The sequence below is a fragment of the Phodopus roborovskii genome, unplaced genomic scaffold (genome assembly GCF_943737965.1).
Source record: "Phodopus roborovskii unplaced genomic scaffold, PHOROB, whole genome shotgun sequence".
In the NCBI taxonomy this organism is placed as follows: Eukaryota; Metazoa; Chordata; class Mammalia; order Rodentia; family Cricetidae; genus Phodopus; species Phodopus roborovskii.
The window spans coordinates 1444782-1465461 of NW_026125759.1; the positions used below are offsets into that span (position 1 = coordinate 1444782).

Consider the following 20680-nt stretch of genomic DNA (forward strand, 5'->3'; position numbering starts at 1 on the left):
ACCTACTCAAGGGTCCCAGGCATCTCAGAGGGTTCGGAAGTGAAATGCTACTAGGAACCACGCCCCCTCAAGAACACCACCTCCCTAGGCTGTGGCTCACTCACAGGAACCCTCTGCTGTTTCCACCGCCACCGCAGGCCCTGTTGACACTGGGGAACCATTCAGCAGCCCCTCTGCCTGCTGAGGGGGACATTGGACTTCATTGGAACCGCCGGGGGCACCTTTCTGCCATAAGCTCTAATCTTGCTGGGAAACACTGCAGCCATATCTTTCGAACGGTTGTGAGAACGCCCCAGGGTTCCCGGGGCAATACCTTTCCATGGTCGTCCTTTGGTAAGGGGCATGATGCACATGATGCACCCGAGGACCCTTGCTTCCTCTCTCAGTGCCTGCCATTGGCCAGCAGGGCTTTGTGAGCACATGCCGAGCTCACAGTGGTTGCTGGTGGGAACAATGGCCTGTGGTTGCCAGCTTGTCAGGAGGGGCTGTGGACCAGCCAGACTGGTGCTGAGCGGCTGCGGTGGTAGGATGAGCCCAGCCTTCCTGAGGGCTGCGCAGTAGCCATCTGGAACCCTCTCTTGGGGAGCGAGACAGCAACTCAGGAGGTGGCACCATGGGGGTCATGGCGTCCAGGTCTTCATGCTGCTATTGCCCTGGCTGCTCTGACTGTGGTCTCCGCCGCTTACTCAGGCTGTTGCGCAGTGTTATGTTCTTCTTTCAGTGGAAGATTGAATCTGTGGAAAGAGACCGGGCACAGCTGGAAGGTACTTACTTTCCAGGCACTCAGTGGCCTAGACTTCCAGGGCAGGACACGGAGAGGGTGGGTGTGTGGAGAGAGAGGATCAGTAGAGGCCCGCAGCCGTCCTCAGGGGCTGCTGAGTGGGAGGTTGCCCCCGGGTACCCATGAGTTGGGTAAACTGCGAACTCTATACCAAATTCTCTTGGTGGGCCAATGTGGGGAAAACCTTGTCCTATTCTCAAGGGCTGGGGCACAAAGAGCCCTCGAGGGCATTTCTCCTACTTCCAGGAGAAGAGAAGACCCCATTTGGGCGCCGATTCAGATTAGTCCCGGTTCCCATCCCCGCTGGTATTTGAGGCGGGAAGGGAGTCAGTGCGCGGTCTTTGCCACGCGTGGGGAGATCAGGGGCCGATTTAAGCCCCTTGTACATCGAATCTCACTTTACGCGAGCACTCAAGCACAATGGGTGAAGGCCTGTGAGAGGCTGGGGGTCCTGGGCAGCGTAAGAAGCGTTCCTGGAGTCATCCCAACTTGTGCATGGCGTTTCTATGGGCTAAGCGTGTGGCTCATGTTCATGAGCAATGCCTCAAGAGAAGCCCCATCGTGCCTTGCGAATCCTACAGCCATTTGGGCCAGGAGCGCGATGCCAACCTAAGCTGCATCACGGAGGAGTCCTGGGCACGCGTCTCACTGTGGTGCTCATTAGACAACCCTTGACAGTAATCGTGGTCCTGGAAAGAATGTCCACCCACAGAGCTTGACCACTGAGGTGTGCAAGACACCTACAGGTCTATGGGGTTGACACGTGTGTGTCAGGTTATGTTCACAACAGAAACCAGGAGACATAATTTCCTTACAAGGGCAGAGACGGTTAACAAAAAAAAATGTACTAGGGGTTACATAGACCGTAAGGGAAGGACACAGTGCACATAACCAAGGCTGTCTGCTTCCCAACTGGTGCTCTTCAGCAGGGTCCTCCTGTGCAGAGCTGGGCAACGTCAGGATTTAAACCTGACATTGTGCCTCCAGAGTCTGAGAGGTCCCCACCCCACACACGTGCAGTCCCTTGCATGGGCCCCTCCACCCAGAAGCGTTGTGTTTGCAGGACATGTTTGTGTGCCATACCATCATGGGGGAGGATTCGCCAGGGTGGTTTTTGCTTCTGAGATTAACTCATGGCATCTGCTGCGTGTCCGGTTCACAGGCGAACCCAACACCAAGATTGTGAAAGGCACTGTGACAAGCTGTGGCAATGATTATGGCTGGATCGAAAACTGTGTCTTCTTCAGCACCGATGTTGTGATCGGCCCAGTGCCTCTGCAAGCTGGAGACCAAGTCCTCGCATTTGTGGAGGAAGACCCACTGTCACATGACTTGAAAGCAACCGAAGTAAGCTTTGCGAATGTTCGGGAAGACTCTTTTCCCATGGGGCTTTCAACCTTGCTGTTGCTCTTTAAGCTAACCTAAACGAACCTCCCCAGAGCTCATATACTGTGCTTGCTTGTGGTGAAATGCACACTGCCCTGTAGCTGTAGCTTCCCTGTGTTCCTCCCTCTCCTGTGTGTGTGTGTGTGTGTGTGTGTGTGTGTGTGGTGGGGGCCTGAGAGGGAGAGGGGAGAGGCAGGAGAGAGAGCCAGAGAGAGAGAAAGCCAGAGAGAGAGAGAGAGAGAGAGAGAGAGATTGAGAGAGAGCGCACAGGGTGGTGCTGGTGTGTCTCAATCTACTGCCCGGGTGTCCTCATACTCTGGAATCCTCCAACCTCATTCTGTGGAGCATGGTGACAATGCCTCCATACCCACCCCAGAGTTCCACGTCATACGCTGTAAACATCCATGCTGTCCCATTGCTCAAACAGAAGGATCGACAGTGATAAGCAGTAGACACAGTGCTGTCTTGCAACTGTTACTGTCAGGTAAAAATCTGTGTTTTCAAGAATGCACTCCCAAGAGTGGCCCTGCCATCTCAAAAGATGTGTGTCCATCTGCCAAAAACACTTACGGAGGTAACAAGGAAAAGTCACTGGGGTCTCCCATTCAGGGTGTGAGATCTAAGAGTCGAGTCTTCATAGAGTCCCGAAGTATAGTACCGAGAGGAGATTGCATGAAATCCTCTGCTACCTTTGCTGCAGGTATCCATCCTCCTAGCAATAGGCTGCCTCTCTTGCAGTATGTGCAAGGAAGGGCCCTGAACACCCAAAGCCTTCCCTTCCTAGAAGGGAGACGCAACATGGAAGTTTCCTTGGGAGCTGGCGGAAATCTTCAGGAGAATGCTTCCGTTCTTATTTGTGACAGTCAGTGATCAATCAGGCACATGGTTACTGTCTGCATAGCAAGCACCTGGGACTCTTAAGAAAAGGGACATATGAGGCCCTCGTGGGTCCCTGTCACATCACCACCTTTTGACCTTTTTGACTTTCAGTGTTCATGTGTTATGTATAGCTCTTCTTGGCCACATGTTCAGTCAGAACACACACAGAGTCTCACGCTGACTCCTGACTCACCCATGGCCTGTTTCCTATGACAGTTTAGTCACACCTGAACATTTAGCAAGGCTGGACTTGACTATGTGCACACACAGAGAGAGGAAAGAGGAACCATATCTCACTGCTTGTCCCCTCCCACACAGTGGAGAAATCCCCCCAACACACACACACACACACACACACACACACACACACAAACACAGAGACACACACATGAACGCACACTCACAGACACACACACACACACATGCATGCACACTCACAGACACACACACACAGACACACACACACTAACACACAGATAGACACACACACACACATGCATGCACACTCACAGACACACACACACACAGACACACACACACTAACACACAGATAGACACACACACATGCAAGCACAATCACAGACATGCACACAAACAGACACACACACAAACACAAAGATAGACACACATACACACACTCACACACACACACAAACAGACACAGACACACACACAGACACACAGACAGACAGACACACACACATAGACACAGACAAACATATAGACACACACACAGACACACACACACACACAATCACACACAGATGCACGCAAACTAACACACACACACAGACACACAGACAGACACACACACAAACACACACACACACAAACGTACATTCACACACACACACAAACACAAAGATAGACACACACACACACTCAGACACAAACACACACACACGAACCTTCATTCACAGACACACACACAAACACAAAGATAGACACACACACACACTCAGACACACACAAACACACAGACAGACAGATACACACACAGAGACACACACAAACACACAGTCAGACACACACACACAAACACACAGACAGACAGATACACACACAGACAGACACAAACACACAGCAGACACACACCCACACACACAAACAGACACAGACACACACACATAAACACACAGATATACACACACACATGCATGCACACTCAGACACACACAAACAGACACACACAGACACAGACACACACACACAAGCACACAGACACACACGCACACACAAACACACAGACAGACACCCACACAGACACACACACACGCACACACACACACACACAAACACACAGACACACACATGAATGCACACTTACAGACACCCATACAAAAACACACAGACACACACACTTGCACGCACTCTCACAGACACACAGACACACAAACAGACACACACACACTAACACACAGACACACACACATGCAGGCACACTCACAGACACACACACACACTAAGAGGCACAGACACACACACACAAACACAAAGATAGACACACACTCACACACACACTCATAGACACACACACAGACAGACAGATACAGACACACACACACACACAGACACACACATACAGACACACACATACACACATACAAACACCCAGATTGACACACACACACACATGCACGCACACTCAGAGACACACACACACAAACAGACAGACACACACAAAAACACACAGAAAGACACACGCACATACACACTAACACAGAGATAGACACACACACATGTACGCACACTCACAGACACACACACAAACAGATACACACACAGACACACACACACACAAACAAAAAGATAGACACACACATGTACGCACACTCACAGACACACACACACAGACACACACACACACACAAACAAACACACACTGCCTCTGGCTTCTACTGACTGAAAGGCTGTCTCCATTGTCCTCAGAAATGACTGAATCTGTCTTCTTCCTCTGTTGTGTTAAGGGATTGGGATTTGCCATAATGTTTCCTAGACGTGAGGCTTCTGGGTAGGTTCATGGGACACTATGGCTAGGAAGTCGTGTGGCATCTGGGCACAGACAGGTCTGTAGTGCAGTTTCCTTGGGACTGGCAGCGGTGGCTGTGGATAGAGAAGATTGTGTGGTGTTTCACTCCTCAAGGAAGGTCTATTTTGAGGAAACACCATGGAATTGGTAGCGACTGCTGGAAGGAGCCCAGTGTACCAAGATCCCCAGGGAGGCAAGCTGTTTGCAACAGCGGAGAGTGTCTTAAATCTGGAATCTTGTATTCTCTCGGGGCCTTTCCAAACTCAGCCCTTCCACAGGCAGTGTGATAGACGCACGATTCCATTTTGATTTTGATCGTTTTCATTGCTGCTTCCGCATCGGCTAGGTCTGTGTCTTCTCCGAAGAAGATAAGCCTAGAGAACCAGACTCCAAGATCCGTGATTTATCTGTGTGTGTTTCCCTCGTCAAGAAAGATACCGTCTACATCGCGGAGGAGTACTACTTCTATCTGGACAGCATTTCCAAAGGTTCCATTTACATTTTAAAACTTGTCTGCTTTCACATTTGCAGGTTTGAGTGCTGACATTGCTTTGGCAGCAGCACCCTAGGCTGCATTCTAGGGCCTTTGTTATTTCTGATGTTTTTGGGCACTGAAAGTATAGTACAATACACGTATAAACAGGTAATCTTTGGGGATATCACACTGCCTTTTACTAGACACTCTTTAGTTGAGTGCACACTGGAAAACCTGGACAGATTCTTAATCCATGTGAGTATTTAACTCTGATAGAAAATTACTAGAAATGTATACCAATCTTGATAGTTTTAAGGTTTACTCATCTTTGTGTGTGTGTGTGTGTGTGTGTGTGTGTGTGTGTGTGCGCGCGCATGCGCGCGCAGCGCTCGCCTGTGTGTATGTGTTGGTCTGTGCACATAAGTACAGTTGCCTACAGAGTTCAGAAGAGAGTGTCATAGCTCCTGGAGCATGAGTTACAGGTAGTCAAGAGCCACAGGCAAAGTATTTTTCAAAACACTAAACTATGCTGTGGCCAGCGAGATGGAGCAGAGTGTTAAGGGCATGCATGTATTTGTCCGGCAGAAAACCTGAGTTTGTTCCTGACACCCCTGTGTCTATGTGGACGGGGGAGAGGCGTGGGGACACAGAGGCACAGGGGTGAGGGATGCAGTAAGAGGGGGGAGGAAGCAAGAGAGAGGGAGGGAGGATGAGACAGGAGAGAGAAATAGGGAGAGAGGAAAGAGGCAACTAGAGAGGGCAAATAGGAGAGGAATCTCCAGAGAAGGACTGAGAGGGGGAGCAGAAAGGTAGAGCAGAGAAGGAGGGACAGAGCGGGTGGAGAGAGGGGAGGGAGGGAAACAGAGACAGATGACTTGAGTCGCGGAGGAAATGAGAGTGACAGAGGGAAATGGGAGGAAGACAGAGACTCGGGGGAGGTAAGAGAGTGTGAGAGAGAGAGGGAAAGAGAGAGAGAGGAAAGAGAGAGACAGAGAGAGAGATAGGTAAGAGAAGGGAAACAGAGACAGAAGGGAAGGAGAGGGGGAGAGAGAGAGAAGAGGGAAGAAATAGGTAAGAGGGGTGTAGAGAAAAGAGGGAAATGGAGAGGAAGGAGACGATAAACAAGATGGCGGAAAAGAGGGAAATGGAGAGGAAGGAGATGATAAACAAGATGGTGGAAAAGAGGGAAATGGAGGGGAAGGAGATGATAAACAACATGGCGGAAAAGAGGGAAATGGAGAGGAAAGAGACGATAAACAACATGGTGGAAAAGAGGGAAATGGAGAGGAAGGAGACGATGAACAAGATGGCGGAAAAGAGGGAAATGGAGAGGAAGGAGATGATAAACAACATGGCGGAAAAGAGGGAAATGGAGAGGAAGGAGACGATAAACAAGATGGCGGAAAAGAGGGAAATGGAGGGGAAGGAGATGATAAACAAGATGGCGGAAAAGAGGGAAATGGAGAGGAAGGAGACGATAAACAACATGGCGGAAAAGAGGGAAATGGAGAGGAAGGAGATGATGAACAAGATGGCGGAAAAGAGGGAAATGGAGAGGAAGGAGATGATAAACAAGATGGTGGAAAAGAGGGAAATGGAGGGGAAGGAGATGATAAACAACATGGCGAAAAGAGGGAAATGGAGAGGAAGGAGACGATAAACAACATGGTGGAAAAGAGGGAAATGGAGAGGAAGGAGACGATGAACAAGATGGCGGAAAAGAGGGAAATGGAGAGGAAGGAGATGATAAACAACATGGCGGAAAAGAGGGAAATGGAGAGGAAGGAGACGATAAACAAGATGGCGGAAAAGAGGGAAATGGAGAGGAAGGAGATGATAAACAAGATGGTGGAAAAGAGGGAAATGGAGAGGAAGGAGATGATAAACAAGATGGTGGAAAAGAGGGAAATGGAGAGGAAGGAGATGATAAACAAGATGGTGGAAAAGAGGGATATGGAGGGGAAGGAGACGATAAACAAAGATGTGAGGGAAGAGACACACAGGAGAGAGGTGGAGAGTAAAGCAGGGAGGAAGTCAGAGAAGGAAGGGCACAGACCATGGGGTGAGGAGGGCAGAAGGTCAAGGGTGCATGAGGAAGAGAGGAGGTAGTGGAGGCGTTCAGGCGGAAGTGAGGAAGTAGGGCGGAGGGGACCAGGGAGGAAGAGGTGAAAACAGACAGGAAATGAGAGGAAGGGAGGAGTCTAGTAGGTGCGTAGGGGGCAAGAGGAAATAGAGACAGATTTAAGTAGGGAGAGGGGAGAGAGGGAAGGAGGGAGGGGAAGGGTGAGGCAAAGGAGGGAAAGGAGTAGACAGAGGGGGGTGAGAGATGGAGGCAAAGGGGAAGGGAGGGAAGGAGATGTCTGAGCAGAGAGAAATGGAGGGAGAAAGGGAAGCCGAGAAGCAAACCCGGGGAAAGGGAGAAGAAAGAGGAAGAGAAATAGAGTCAGGGAGGGAGGCAGGGGTGCATACGAGGAGGGAGGGAGGGGGAAGGAGAGGAGGAGAGGGGAAGGGAGGAGGGTGGGGTGGAGGGAGGGAGGGAGGGGTGGAAGGAGGTAGGGAGGGAGGGGGTAGGGATGGTGGAGGAGGGGGGAGAGGGTTGGGGGATGGGATAGGAACCAAGGGGACTTAGAGGAAAGAAGAAATGAGCAGGGAGAGATAAGGAGGGAGAGGCGTAGAGAAGGGACAGGAGAGAACAGAGAAGAGAGTGAAGGAGAGAGAGAGGGAGGAGAGACGCACAAGGGATAGACAAAGGGGGACGGATACGGGGGGGGGGGGAGAGGGAGCCAAAGAGAGAGGGAAAATAGGAGACGGAATTTCTTAGTTTGAAGACAGTCTGGAAGACATGAGCTCCTGTCTCAAAGAGAGGACTCTAAATGTGACCCATTGAACAGTGAATCATCCACTGTTCCCAAGAGAAACAGGCTCTGACCTCATTGTCCATGGGCCCACTTAACCTGCCTAAGGGAATGGAGCGAAAACAATGTCTAAAAATTCCCAATTTCTGAGCCTAGTGGTGGTTGTGTGCACCGTTAATCCCAGAGCCCTTGAAGTAGAGGCAGGCTGAACTCTGAGTTCAAGGCCAGCCTAGTAGACAAAGGGTCTTGCCGGACAGGACAGCTGGGACAACAGAGAATCCCTGTCTTGAAAAACCAAACAACCCACCAAACAAACAAACAAACAAACAAACAAACAAACAAACAAGGGTTGAAATTTCCTTTCTGGCTGGAGGATTTATGAGACATCTTCCTTTACACCTAATAGTCGCTTGATCGTGGGATCACAAGTCAATGTAAGCAGTGAAATTTTACTTGGCCAAAGGTAACGTGTAATGGCTTTCATACAGCGCATTCTAGAGTTGAGACTGGAGGTAGACGGCAGAATATTCATCTCGATTTCCTCTTAGCTATCTTAGGTTTCACACCTTATGAAGGGGACTGGCTAGATATTGAGTACTCTGCTGAAAAAGGGTCACCGAAGATCACAGTGCACTCCTTGAAGGCCACGAAGTGTAGGCGCCTGCAGGAGGTAATTACGGGCTCATTTCAAAGCCTGCTTGGGTGGTGTTTGTGACTTGCAATCTGCTGGGACTGCTGGGGAATATGAACCCACCCGCGCGTGACACCTCCTCGACCTATGTATTTCAACGGAGGGCTTTAAAGAAGTAAGGAAGAAAACAGAGAACGTGGACATACCGTCCTGAGCCACAGGTCTTACCACATGGGCTGTTATGTGGGTTATTCTCAACAGGGGGAGAGAAAAATGAGCAGTGCAGAGGACTGTGGGGAACGCGGGCATGCAAATAAGGGCCGGGGCTGGGGCTGGGGCTGGTGGTGCGGCCTGAGCCTGGGCTGGGGCTCTGGATGGGGTGTGGGTTCAGCAAGCCTGAAATTGAGTCTGCACAGGACAGGTTCAGATGAAATCCTGAGCTTGAAGAGTGACAGGGTGGGGGAGGGGATAGTCCACTTCATGCTGGTCTTGTTTCAGTCCTTGATCTGTCCTCGTTTAACTCCGGGGCTAATGGCCTCTGACGACTAAGTTTTAGGACACGGTCTCTCGTCAGCTGGACGGAACCACCAGAACAGTCTCCTCTTTAATTGGTGTGCGGTTGGATCTGGGGGAGGCAGTGGGTGGCGGGGTTGGCGGTGCAACAGGCAGGGCAGGACGAGGTGACAGGCTGGGTCGGGCCAACAAGTGTTCAGGAGCAGGGTGTGGAGGGACAGAGGCTGCGCAGGGATTCAGGGTTCCCACACGCAAGGCCGCACTTTGTCTCGGCAGGTCCATGTAACCAGTGTCCACAGACGACAAGGAGTGCTGAATCACACCATCTTTTTCACCCTGGTCTCACTGAAACTCCCCGTGGCCTACACCCCTGTTGTAGGCCACGTGGTCAGCGCGGTGATAGTGCAAAGCATCCGGCCCAACTACAACTGGAGGGCAATCTCCATGACTCCGGTGAACATGATGTAGGGGTGAGGGCCCTGAGAATCCCTCTTCGGGGCCTTTCCATAAGTACTGGGCCTCGTTTAGCGCAAATGCTTATGTTAGGAATTTTAAAGAAAATGGTATGTGAATTTCATGGCCACTACACCGCTTAGACCTGTCTGCATGGAGCGGGCGCTCGGCATGGGAGGGGACCTGATCCATCAGAGCTTGTGCTCAGGCTGCCTCTTGCTGTCTGCAATACCAGCATATGACCTGAGCTGAAATTTCCAGACTTCTGCGACCAGGAGTGGACCCTCTGCAGCCAGAGTGTCTGGGGTTTGTCCCATAACGAACGTGTAGGACAAAGCATTTGACCCGAGGCTCCAAGGCAGCAGCTGGAGACACCTCAAGGGGCGTGGCGTGTTTCTTGGCCCACAGCCGGTTTTTAGTGTCCCACACCTACTCCATCTGTGGCAGGCAGTATCTGCCCGTGGCCCATCTTCCCGTGCTAGACTGTAAATGTTGCAACTGTCCAAAGCCTCCAATGGCATTTCAGAAAGTCAGAGTTCACGTTATTAATTTTAATAAATGGATGTTAACAGCATCGGTAGCTTTTCCTCATGGATAAGGAACCATCCGTTCCCAGGGATAGAACCCTACTAGCAGAGTTGACTCTTCACACAAAAAGCCAGTCTGACCTTTCCTTAGGTTTGCAGGGCCCTGTGATCCCGCAGAGCTGGGGGGAGGGGTGATGACTGGGACAGAGATGGAGGAGTCAGGGACTCGGGTGTATGATTGTGCTGGCACGTGGCACATAGGCCCACCACCGGGGCTGCCCCGAGTGCTTTTCTGGTCAAGAGCAAGGTGCTCTGACCCCTGGGGAGCTCTTGGTCAGTTGAACCCCTAACTCCAGGTGGACATAGCTCTGAGAGCCCCTGGATGCGTCCCGCTTGGGAGACGATGGGCCCTCTTTCCATATCCATTCCTTGACTGGCTACCCCTGAGTCCGTGGCCTCTTTCTGACTCATGAGGCCCATTCGTCTATCTCCCCCTGCCTTTCACCTTAACCCCAGTCTCCTGGCTCCTTCCATTGCCTCCCTCCTCTGTTCCCCTGGAGACTATCCTTCCCTTGCAGGCTTGCTTGCCCTCCTAGGCAGCCTGCACTCCCCAACTCCAACATGCTTCCCTGAAGTTCCTGCCCTACTGAGCACCCCACTGTCCTGCTGCCCTCCAGTCATCCGCCCCTCCTCCTTGCTCCCTTTGCCAAGCCCCAGTCTCCCTGCCCTGCCCTGCCCAGCCTAGCCTGTACTCTCTGCCTCCCGTGAGACCTGGCCTTCTAAGCCTTCTGACAACTCTCCCCAGCTTCCTGTTCTCCCTTAAGACCTTCTCCCCTCCATCTCAGTTCCCTCTTACTCTGAGACTCCTGCCCTCCCCAGGTCCACCCTGCCTCCTTCCTAAGCCTACAACCCTCCCCAGACACCCAGAATGCCCTGAAGCCTCCCACAGTCAGTCACCCTGGACCTGCTTACAGGCCTCTCATTGTCCCCTTAACTACTGCCCCCTTGCCAGCGTCTTGCTCTTCTCCTTTCTCCGGGGCCTGATACCCTGCCCCAGGTTCTCCAAATCCCAGTGCCTACTGCCGTGATAACCACACACCTAGTGTCTCCCCACACTGATGCCTTAGCCCGACGTTTTTAGTCTTCCTTGAAAGGCATTCGTAACCCTTGACTCCTAGCACCTAGCTGAACAGAGAGTGCCTCTCCCGAACCCAGCTTTCCTTCCTCCCTGGAGCGCCCTTCCCTACAAACTTGTGCTAACCCACCAATCCACATGACCCTCGGCCTCTCTCCAACTTTCTTTCCTCCCCCAGGCACCCACCATTAGTTAGAGACTCCTGTCCTACTCTGAGATCACCTACAGTCTGTCATGCTCACAAAAAAAAAAAAAAAAAAAAAACCCTGAGGCTCCTACTCTCCTTAGTCAACTTCCTGCATCCTCCCAGGCTCCTCCTGGACTACCAGAGTCCTCTGCCCTCTGCCAGACACTGACTTCCTACACCCATCTTCTGTCTGTGCCAGTTTCACTCACCACAAGGCCCCAGCTCCCACCCTTCCCAGGCTGCTACACCCAACCAAGCCTTTTACCATCTTGGGACTCTTGGTTTTGGTTTTTATTGTTTCGCTTTGATTTTCAAAACAGGTTTCTTTGTGTAGCTTCGGAGCCTGTCCTGAATCTCTCTCTGTAGAACAGGCTGGCCTCGAACTCTCAGAGGTCTGCTTGTCTCTGCCTCCCGAGTGCTGGGATTAAAGCCTGTGCATCCACATCCCGGCTCTGCGGGACTCTGATATCCAGCCTAACCTTCTTCTGCCCACCTTCCCAACCGATTGTCGCCTTCCAGTCCTTCCTTGTGTACCTATACTCCTCTGGGCTCGGGCTCCATTATGGACCCCATGGTCCCCTACAGACTTCTACCATTCACTAGCTTCCTAACATTCCCATTGAACCTTGTAACCCCCTCCCCCCAGTCCTCTGCCTTTTCCATGATCCTGTCATCCTTCGCCTCTAGCTGGGATGCCTACTGGGCAGCCTCCACGACCCGTGTTATGTCCCCCAGCTGGCTCATGCATCCCCAAATATCCCGAGGGCCTAGCTAGCCAACTGTAGGCCTGCTTGCCCCCAAGGCCTCCAGGCACATATCTAGCGCCCCCAACAGATTTGCCCTGCAATGGAGCCTTTCAACCAAACTCAATACCTTTCACGTTCCTGGACTCCCCGCCTCTTCTCCAGCCTTCTCTGTTCTCCCTGAACCTCTTTTTGACTTCCACCAGCCTCCTAACCTATACTCACTACCCTGCCATTCCGCCTTTGTATTTCTTCCTTCCATAGCGGCTACAGCCTCATTCAACTTCCTGTCCTCCACACCACCTCAAATCTCCCCTGTAAGCCTCTCCTCCACCCTCTCACCCCTGGCATCCCATGCCACAACTGAGTTTCCTTCAGTATTTAGGTCCCAACCGTCTTGAGGGTAGAGTCTCCCCAAGCTGCCTGCCCCAAGTTCCCAGTTTGTGTCCCAGAGCATCTCTCTACAGCCTTCCCTTTGTGGGCCCCACCCTGTCAGACAACCTGTCACCCATTCTCATGACTGCTTCTGGTTTCCCACACCGCCCAGCCTCTTGCCCACTCTTCCCCAGCCTGCTGTCATCTTTGTCTTCTTCCCATCCTCCTGTCCAGGGTTCTACCCTCCCTTCATGTCCCTCCATTCCAGAGCCCGCTGCCTTCTTCCCCAGTCCTTTCCCACACGCTGGCCCTTCTGCATTGTGCAAGCTCCCCAGGAGCAGCCTATTTCCTCCTCAAGGTGCAGCTGTCCCTAAGGATCAGGAGGCTTCTTACTCACTCACCTCATTACCTCACCCACACCTTTGTTCTGTTTATCACATTCCCCCTTCTATCTGAACTTTCCACCCTGTGTGAGAGGCAGTTTGCGTGTGTGAATGTTCTGAGAGCAAAGTGCTTGCCTGGCCCTAGGGGAGGCCGGAAGAAGACAGAATGCCTGAGACCGACCGGGGACTTTGAGTTGAACCTGGCTCCTGTAGAGCAGGCCATTTGCCTAACTGCTCTGGCGTTTTTTCCTAGCCAGGTTGCACGACTGTCAGAAAGAAGTCTTGGCACTACTGGGCAGCCTTCGTCCCTCTCAGGCCCCAACCTTCCCGAGAGCCTTCCGACCTCCCTCCCATTTGTCTTCACTTCCTCCTTTCCTCTCCAGCCTCTGGCAGCACCCTGGGCTCCTAGCATACCCTTACCCTCCCGCATCCATGCTCAACCCCCTGGACTGTCCTTACACCTCCGGTTGACCGGCACGCACTCCTGTGCTCCATCCTAGCCCTGGACCTCCCCTGCAGTCTCTCTACTCCTCACAGCCTCTTCCCAACTTTGGGCCTACTTGGCTGTGCTTTTGGCTCTGAACGGTCTGAAATTGTACCCGGGCCTTTGAGGTCCTGCAAGCAGCCTGCTCTTCCTCAGACTCCTAAATGCTTAAGCATTTGCCCTCCACTGCAGGGACCTACGCTCATCCGGGCATCCTTGAGCCTGATACTGTCTCTCTCAGACTCCTGACCTCCTCTTTCCTCCTAGGTATACTCTGAGGCTGCCATACTGAGCAGTGCCTTGCACCCCACCCCCTGCTGAGTCTCCTCCCCTCTATGGTTCTCTTCACAACCCTGACACCTAGAGTTTGAACCTACCTTAGCCTCTGAGCCCATCCTATTCCTTCTCTCCTCCTCTGCAGCCATTTGCCCTTTTGCCCCCAAGCCTCCCAAGTGACAACCCACAAGTTAGCTTCTCCTAGTCAGCTACTTTGTCCTTAGTCAACTGACTTCTCTTCCCGTCTTCCGTGTGCCTGCTTAGTCTCAACTGCATCATACATGCCTGGTGCCCTAAGCATCCTATCCTAGGACGGCTCTTGGAACTCAGACTCCTAATCCACCCCCAGAAACTCCCTTCCCTTCTCCCAGCCTCCTCCTAAGCCCTAAACACACTATGCTGTCTTCAGCCTCCTGTGCCCACACCGCCAGCATTTCCAGCCTGGCAGACTTCTGCCATCACTCCCAAGCCGCGGCCCCTGCTCCCTGTTGTCTCAGCCTTCTGTCCCTTGTGCTCTCTACGTTTGCTTCTTGCAGTACCACTGTATTCTGCCTCCTCCCCACCTGCCTATGCTGGTCCCCAGGGCTCTGCCGTTCCCTACACTCACACTCACACTCACTCTCTTCCCCTACAGAACTCTGTACTCATCACCCTCATCAGGCCTTCCCAGATCTGCATACTCTCCTGGGGATCACTGGGCCCTACTAACCAGCCTGCAACATTCCCAAGGCTTGCAAGTCCACTCACCTCAAAATATCACCCAAGACCTCCTGAGGCCTGCTGCCTTCACCCTGAGCCTCCTGCCGTCTTGTGCAGACTTTGCACCCCTTCAGATTCTGGACGTAACCATAGGTATCTTACCACCTTCCACACGTACACGTGTTCACTGAGGAGCCTCACGTCCATGATGTGAGCCTGAAACATTTCCCGCTCCCCTGACACACACACACACACACACACACACACACACACACACACACACACACACACAGAGGCACCTGACCTCTACCCTAAGCTAGGCTCATTACCCTAGCATTGGATTCTAAGATGCCCTCGAATTGATTCTTGATCTCCACGTCTACTATGCCCCCATCCCTCTCTAGGCCCTATTTATAATCCCACCCTCACTAGAACCTCCCTGCAGGACTCCGTTCTAGGATCAGGACAGGTATACGCTACATTCTTCCTTAATGAGTAAAACTCCCCCTCTCAAGAATCATTACAATTTTCTATGAATGACTGTTTTACCTGTGTGTGTAGGTTCTTTCATATTTTTTTATATTTTACTTGTATGTGCATTGTGGTTTGCCATGGATGAGATTTCCCCTGGATCTGGATTTGCAGACAGTTGTCAGCTGGGATGTGGGTGCCGGGAATCGAACCCAGGTCATCTGGAGGAGCAGCCAGTGCTCTTAACCGCTGACCCATCTCTCCAGCTCCCCCCACCCCCAACCCCCGTGGGTATGGTGTAAGAATCAACTGTGTTCCAGCCTAGTCCCAGGACAGGGCAGAAGAGCGCTTGCCTTTCCCTGCGGATGGGGTTGCAGAGCGCTGTGCACACCACATGCATGCTTGTCATCAAACTGTGGGCTGCGGAGGGGCAGGCAGATGTCCTGAGTGCGGGGACAGATGTCTAGCTCCAGAGTCTCCCAGGGTAACTTAACAGGCATTTCTCTAGTCTGCAGCCCAGTGTCCTCTAGCGGGCTCCCACTTTCCTATGGGCCCTCTGCCCTCCCCGCCACCTGCCTTGTCCTCCACTGTTGCCCCCGAGCCTCTCAGCCTCCTGTGTCCACCCCTGAGCCTCCAGTTCATGCTCTGACCCTGAACCTCGGACTTCTGCCTTGCCCATCTGCTTCCCTCTGGGCCAAGCCTGCCTACTCACGTTTCATCCTGCTTGATTCGGAGACGTCCCCAACATGTACGCTGCCTATCTCTCAGACTGCTAAGATCCTTCTGCAACACTCCAAATCAGCTGGTCTTAGGCTCCCCATTCCCCTGACCCCTCTGACTCCCTCTCCCCACAGCGCATCTCAAGATGCCCTTGACCTCTGCCAAACTGCCCCAGACTCCGTCCCTCAGCGGAGCTCCTTCCCAGTGCGCAGGTCTCCGAGCATCACACAGTCTACTCTCTCCTCTATTAGTTAAAAAAACGACAACTCTTAAAGATCATGGCAATTTCCTGTGGTGAGTGGCCTTTGCCCTTTGCCCTGTGCGTACATTCAAAGCAGCCAGAGCACTCCTGGGCAGAGAGCACTGGATCCCAAGGGACTGACTGGAGCTGTAGGCTGCTTTCAGATGATGGGGGCACTTCACGTTCCCAGCCTATGGAGAACAGACAATCGTCCTGAGTGCGGGGACAGATGCCTAGCCTGAGACCTTGCCATCATCTGAACTTGTGGCCCTATACTAAAGACCCTCTTCATCCAGGTGGGTCCCACATGTCTGTGAGCTCTCTGCCCTCCCTCACAGCAGTCTGCTCTCCCACAGTTCATCCTGATCCCCTGAGCCTCCTGCCAAACCCTGGCCTCTTCTCACACCCCTTATCGCCCTGCACACACCCTCCCCCTCCTCACCTCCCATTGTGCCTCCTGCTCACCTCCATGTACATCTGTGCTCCTCCTTAGCCTGTTCTCTCCCTCCTGCCACCCTAACGTCCATCGGAGCCCTCTCCCATCTTGCTCAGAGCCTCTGGGCCTCTGTCCAGGCTCCCTGCTTCCAAGGCTCCCAGGAGCTTGTTGCTGTGACCCTTCCCTGCAGCCCCTATACCCATTCACTCCCGCAGCAGCCCAGGGCCCACTCTCCCTGGAGCATGTAATCCTGCCTTGCCTCCAACTTGTTCCCCTGGTAATCCCTGAGGACCCCTAGGCCCTATCTTGTGCTTGCTCCTCCTTTGAGCTGTGGCCCTGTCTTCCCGCTATGCTGCCAAGCCCTGGAGCGCTTGGGCCTCCTCTTGCCTCCCACTCACTCATTAGTGTTTTATTCTTCCCCCTGCCCTGTGGCCCTGCCTGGCCCTTCTGCCTTAGTCCCCAGTGTTTTGGCCTCTGGGTGTCTGCCTTATGCTCCTTAAGAGCACTGTGTCCCAGAACAGTGTCTGAATCATCCCTCCACTTCCTGCCACTCTCCCAGGACTTCTGTCCTCCTTTCCGGTCTCCCTACCTAGGCCTGATGTGGAAACTTCTGCCGTATGTCAGGCCCCTGTTTACCAGTCCTGGCCTCCTCCCTGCCATTTGTCCCCTTGAACATCATCCTCTGACGTTTCGCTCCGGATTTTGCCATTCCCCAGCCAGCTACCCTGCCCTTAGCAACTTGACCTCTTAGCTTTCTGCTCTCTGTCTTCTAAGCCTCTACTGACCTCAACGCCAGAATCCTACACACCCTGGGGACTCTTCCAGCCCTCCAGATCCTCCTCTTCAAGGGAACGTCTTTCCCTTGCTCCAAGCCTTCCCTCTACAGCTAGACTGAGACCCAGTGACTGAACCTCCTGACCCCAGCCCCAGGATTTCCAGCCTTCCAGACCCATGCCACCCTCTGTTAGTATTCAGGCATCTGTACTGGGCTGGCCTTGGGCTTCTGACAGGATAAGCCCTCAGCTGCAGCCACTAAGAGCACCAGAGGTGCACATTCACTGTGCTCCCTTTGAAGGGGGCCCTGCCCACCTCCCATCCCTCCCTCCCTCCCTCTCTGTCCCTGTCTCTCTCTCTCTCTCTCTCACACTCTCTCTCTCTCTCTCTTTTTCTCTGCTCCCCCTTTCTTCCCTCCTGCTGGACGCTGCCCCATGGCATCTTTTCCTCATGCACACTGTTACTTTTCTTAAGTTATACCACCCAGCACTCCATCTTCCCGTCCCAACTCACGAACCTGCTCAACCTGACCCTCCCGTGTTCTTCCCCAGCTTCATGCTTTCCCTCTGTTCCTGCCTGCCTCCTCATCCACCTCCTGCATGCTCCTCAGATTTCTGCTTTTCCCTAATCTCATTGGCCAGCCTTTTAGACACATGGCACCATCGTCATTCTGTCCTCCCGTACCCTCCGACAGTCCCCGTATCATTGGACCCCACCCCACTCCCAGTACTCAATCCTCCTGCTGTCCTTCCCAGTTTTCTCACTTCCCTGTACACCTCAGGACCTCCTGCAGCCTGCTACCCTAACCCCCTAATGCCCTAACCCCCTAACCGGAGTCTGTGTTCCTCTGGCCCGGTCTCCGCCCCCCCCCCCCAGCCTCCTGGCCACCAAGTGAGTGCCTTGAGCTCCCCGGGCACCTGTTTTATTCTTGAGCCTGAGAGCCATGCCGATACTGACACCCTTCTGCCACACCTGGTCTCTTCTCTAGAGTAGTCTTCTTATCCTTACACGGTACCTTACGCTGCCCCTTATTTCCTGCCCTCCTGGTCAGCCTGCTCCCTTCCCATGTCCTCCTCTATCTCCTACCTGATATCCAACCCTACACCAGCTCTTCCTTCCTCTACTCTGTGCTACAGCCATGACGGGAGTAAACAAGCCTCTTCTCAGGTCTTAAAACCTCCATGCCGAAAATCTGTCAAAATAGTTTGCTGTGGATGGAGGTTTTGCCTGAATGTATTCTGAGCACGAAATGCATGCATGGTCCCAGGGGAGGAGAGAAGTCAGCATTGCATGCCCTGAACTGGACTCAACGATGGTTGTGAACCCCACGTGTATGAGTGTGTGTGTGTGTGTGTGTGTGTGTGTGTGTGTGTGCGCGCGCGCAGGGGGGGGGCTTTGAGTCACACCTATGTCCTGTAAAGGAGCAGAAATTTGTTCTGTGTGCTGAGCCAAGTCTCCAGCCCCAAGCTCTCCCAGTTGGTCTGAACTTTTGGCCCTATCCTCCAGTCCTCTTTCTTGTAGCTGGAGCCCGCCTTTCCACAAGATTTCTGCCCTCACATAAAACCCTCTTCACCCCCTGTGCTAGCTGATGCCCTCAGCCTGCCAACCTGGGCCTCCTAACAAATCCCTCATCTTCCTGCCGGGACCCTCATCCTTCTTACTGCCTACACTGTGCACATACACCTACCCTTTTGTCTGTCTCTCCTGCCTTGTTGCCATATACCTGAGCCCCCATCTCACTCACACACACACACACACACACACACACACACACCACTCACACAAATACTCTCACACTCCCTCAATACACACTCACACACACACACTCACAACACTCACACACATACTCACACACTCACTCAACACACACTCACACACACTCACACTCACAGACACACACTTCCATTCACACACTCACTCACACACTCACACTCACACACAGACACACACACTCTCACAACACTCACACACACTCACACACACTCTCTCACACTCCCTCAATACACACTCACACACACACTCACAACACTCACATACATACTCACACACTCACTCAACACACACTCACACATACACACACACTCACACACACTCTCACACACACACAGAGACTCTCTCACACACTCACACACATACTCACACACTCACTCAATACACACTCACACACACTCACACTCACAGACACACACTCCCATTCACACAGTCACATACACACACTCACACACACACTCACACACACACTCACACATACACACACAGTCACACACACTCACACACACTCACACACACTCTCTCACACACATACTCTCTCACACACACACACTCACACACTCACTCAACACACACTCACACACACTCACACTCACAGACACACACTCCCACTCACACACTCACTCACACACAGACACAGACACACACACTCTCCCAACACACACACACTCACACACTCACTCAACACACTCACACACACTCACATACACACACTCACACACACTCACACACACTCACATACACACACTCACACACACTCACACATACACACACTCACACATACACACGCTCTCACACACACTCACACATAGACACACTCACACACACACACTCACACACACTCACAACTCACTCACACACTCACATACACACTCACATACACACACTCACACACACTGACACACACTCACACATACACACACATACACATACAGACTCACACACACACTCACATACACACTCACACATACACACACACTCACACACACACACTCACACTCACACACACACACTCACACACACACTCACACTCACACACACACACACTGCAGAGCTTCCTGTCCCCTTCCCTGCCTTCCCAACTCCCTGCCCTGCTTTAACTTCCTCCCAGGCTGCCAGGCTTTCCTCTACCCTCATCTCCTTTCTTCCTCCACACTCCAGGGGCGTGGCTAATTTTTCTCCTTCAATGTCCTCCCAGGAGAATCCAATCCTGCTTTCCCTTCTGACTCTGGGCCTGGTGGGGAGTCGTCACACTGGACCCCTGCTGCCCTTGTGACCTCTGCTCCCTTTGGCCCTTCTGTCCACTGCTGCCTGGCCTCTTCCTACCCTGCCGAAAATGCTGGGCCAGCTCACTCTGTAGCAGTCTGCCCTCCCTCGGGCTCTTCCCCATCGGCCTACCCTTCCCCTCCCTCCCTGGCGCCTGCCATCTTCCCTGCCTTCTGTCCTGCTGGCCTTCC

At 52.7% G+C, this 20680-nt stretch overlaps 1 protein-coding gene across 1 annotated transcript in view; it reads left to right on the forward strand.

Moving 5' to 3' along the window:
* Positions 1–622: 622 nt before the first annotated feature.
* The window catches only part of LOC127217624 (uncharacterized), a 31864-nt gene continuing 11806 nt past the window's right edge, over positions 623–20680 (forward strand). The window contains exons 1-8 of the mRNA XM_051178609.1: positions 623–764; positions 1944–2128; positions 5422–5563; positions 8954–9075; positions 9826–10013; positions 14929–15021; positions 15798–16030; positions 16137–16214. Coding sequence (XP_051034566.1) covers positions 623–764; positions 1944–2128; positions 5422–5563; positions 8954–9075; positions 9826–10013; positions 14929–15021; positions 15798–16030; positions 16137–16214 — 1183 coding nt within the window. The remainder of the gene's footprint in view (positions 765–1943; positions 2129–5421; positions 5564–8953; positions 9076–9825; positions 10014–14928; positions 15022–15797; positions 16031–16136; positions 16215–20680) is intronic.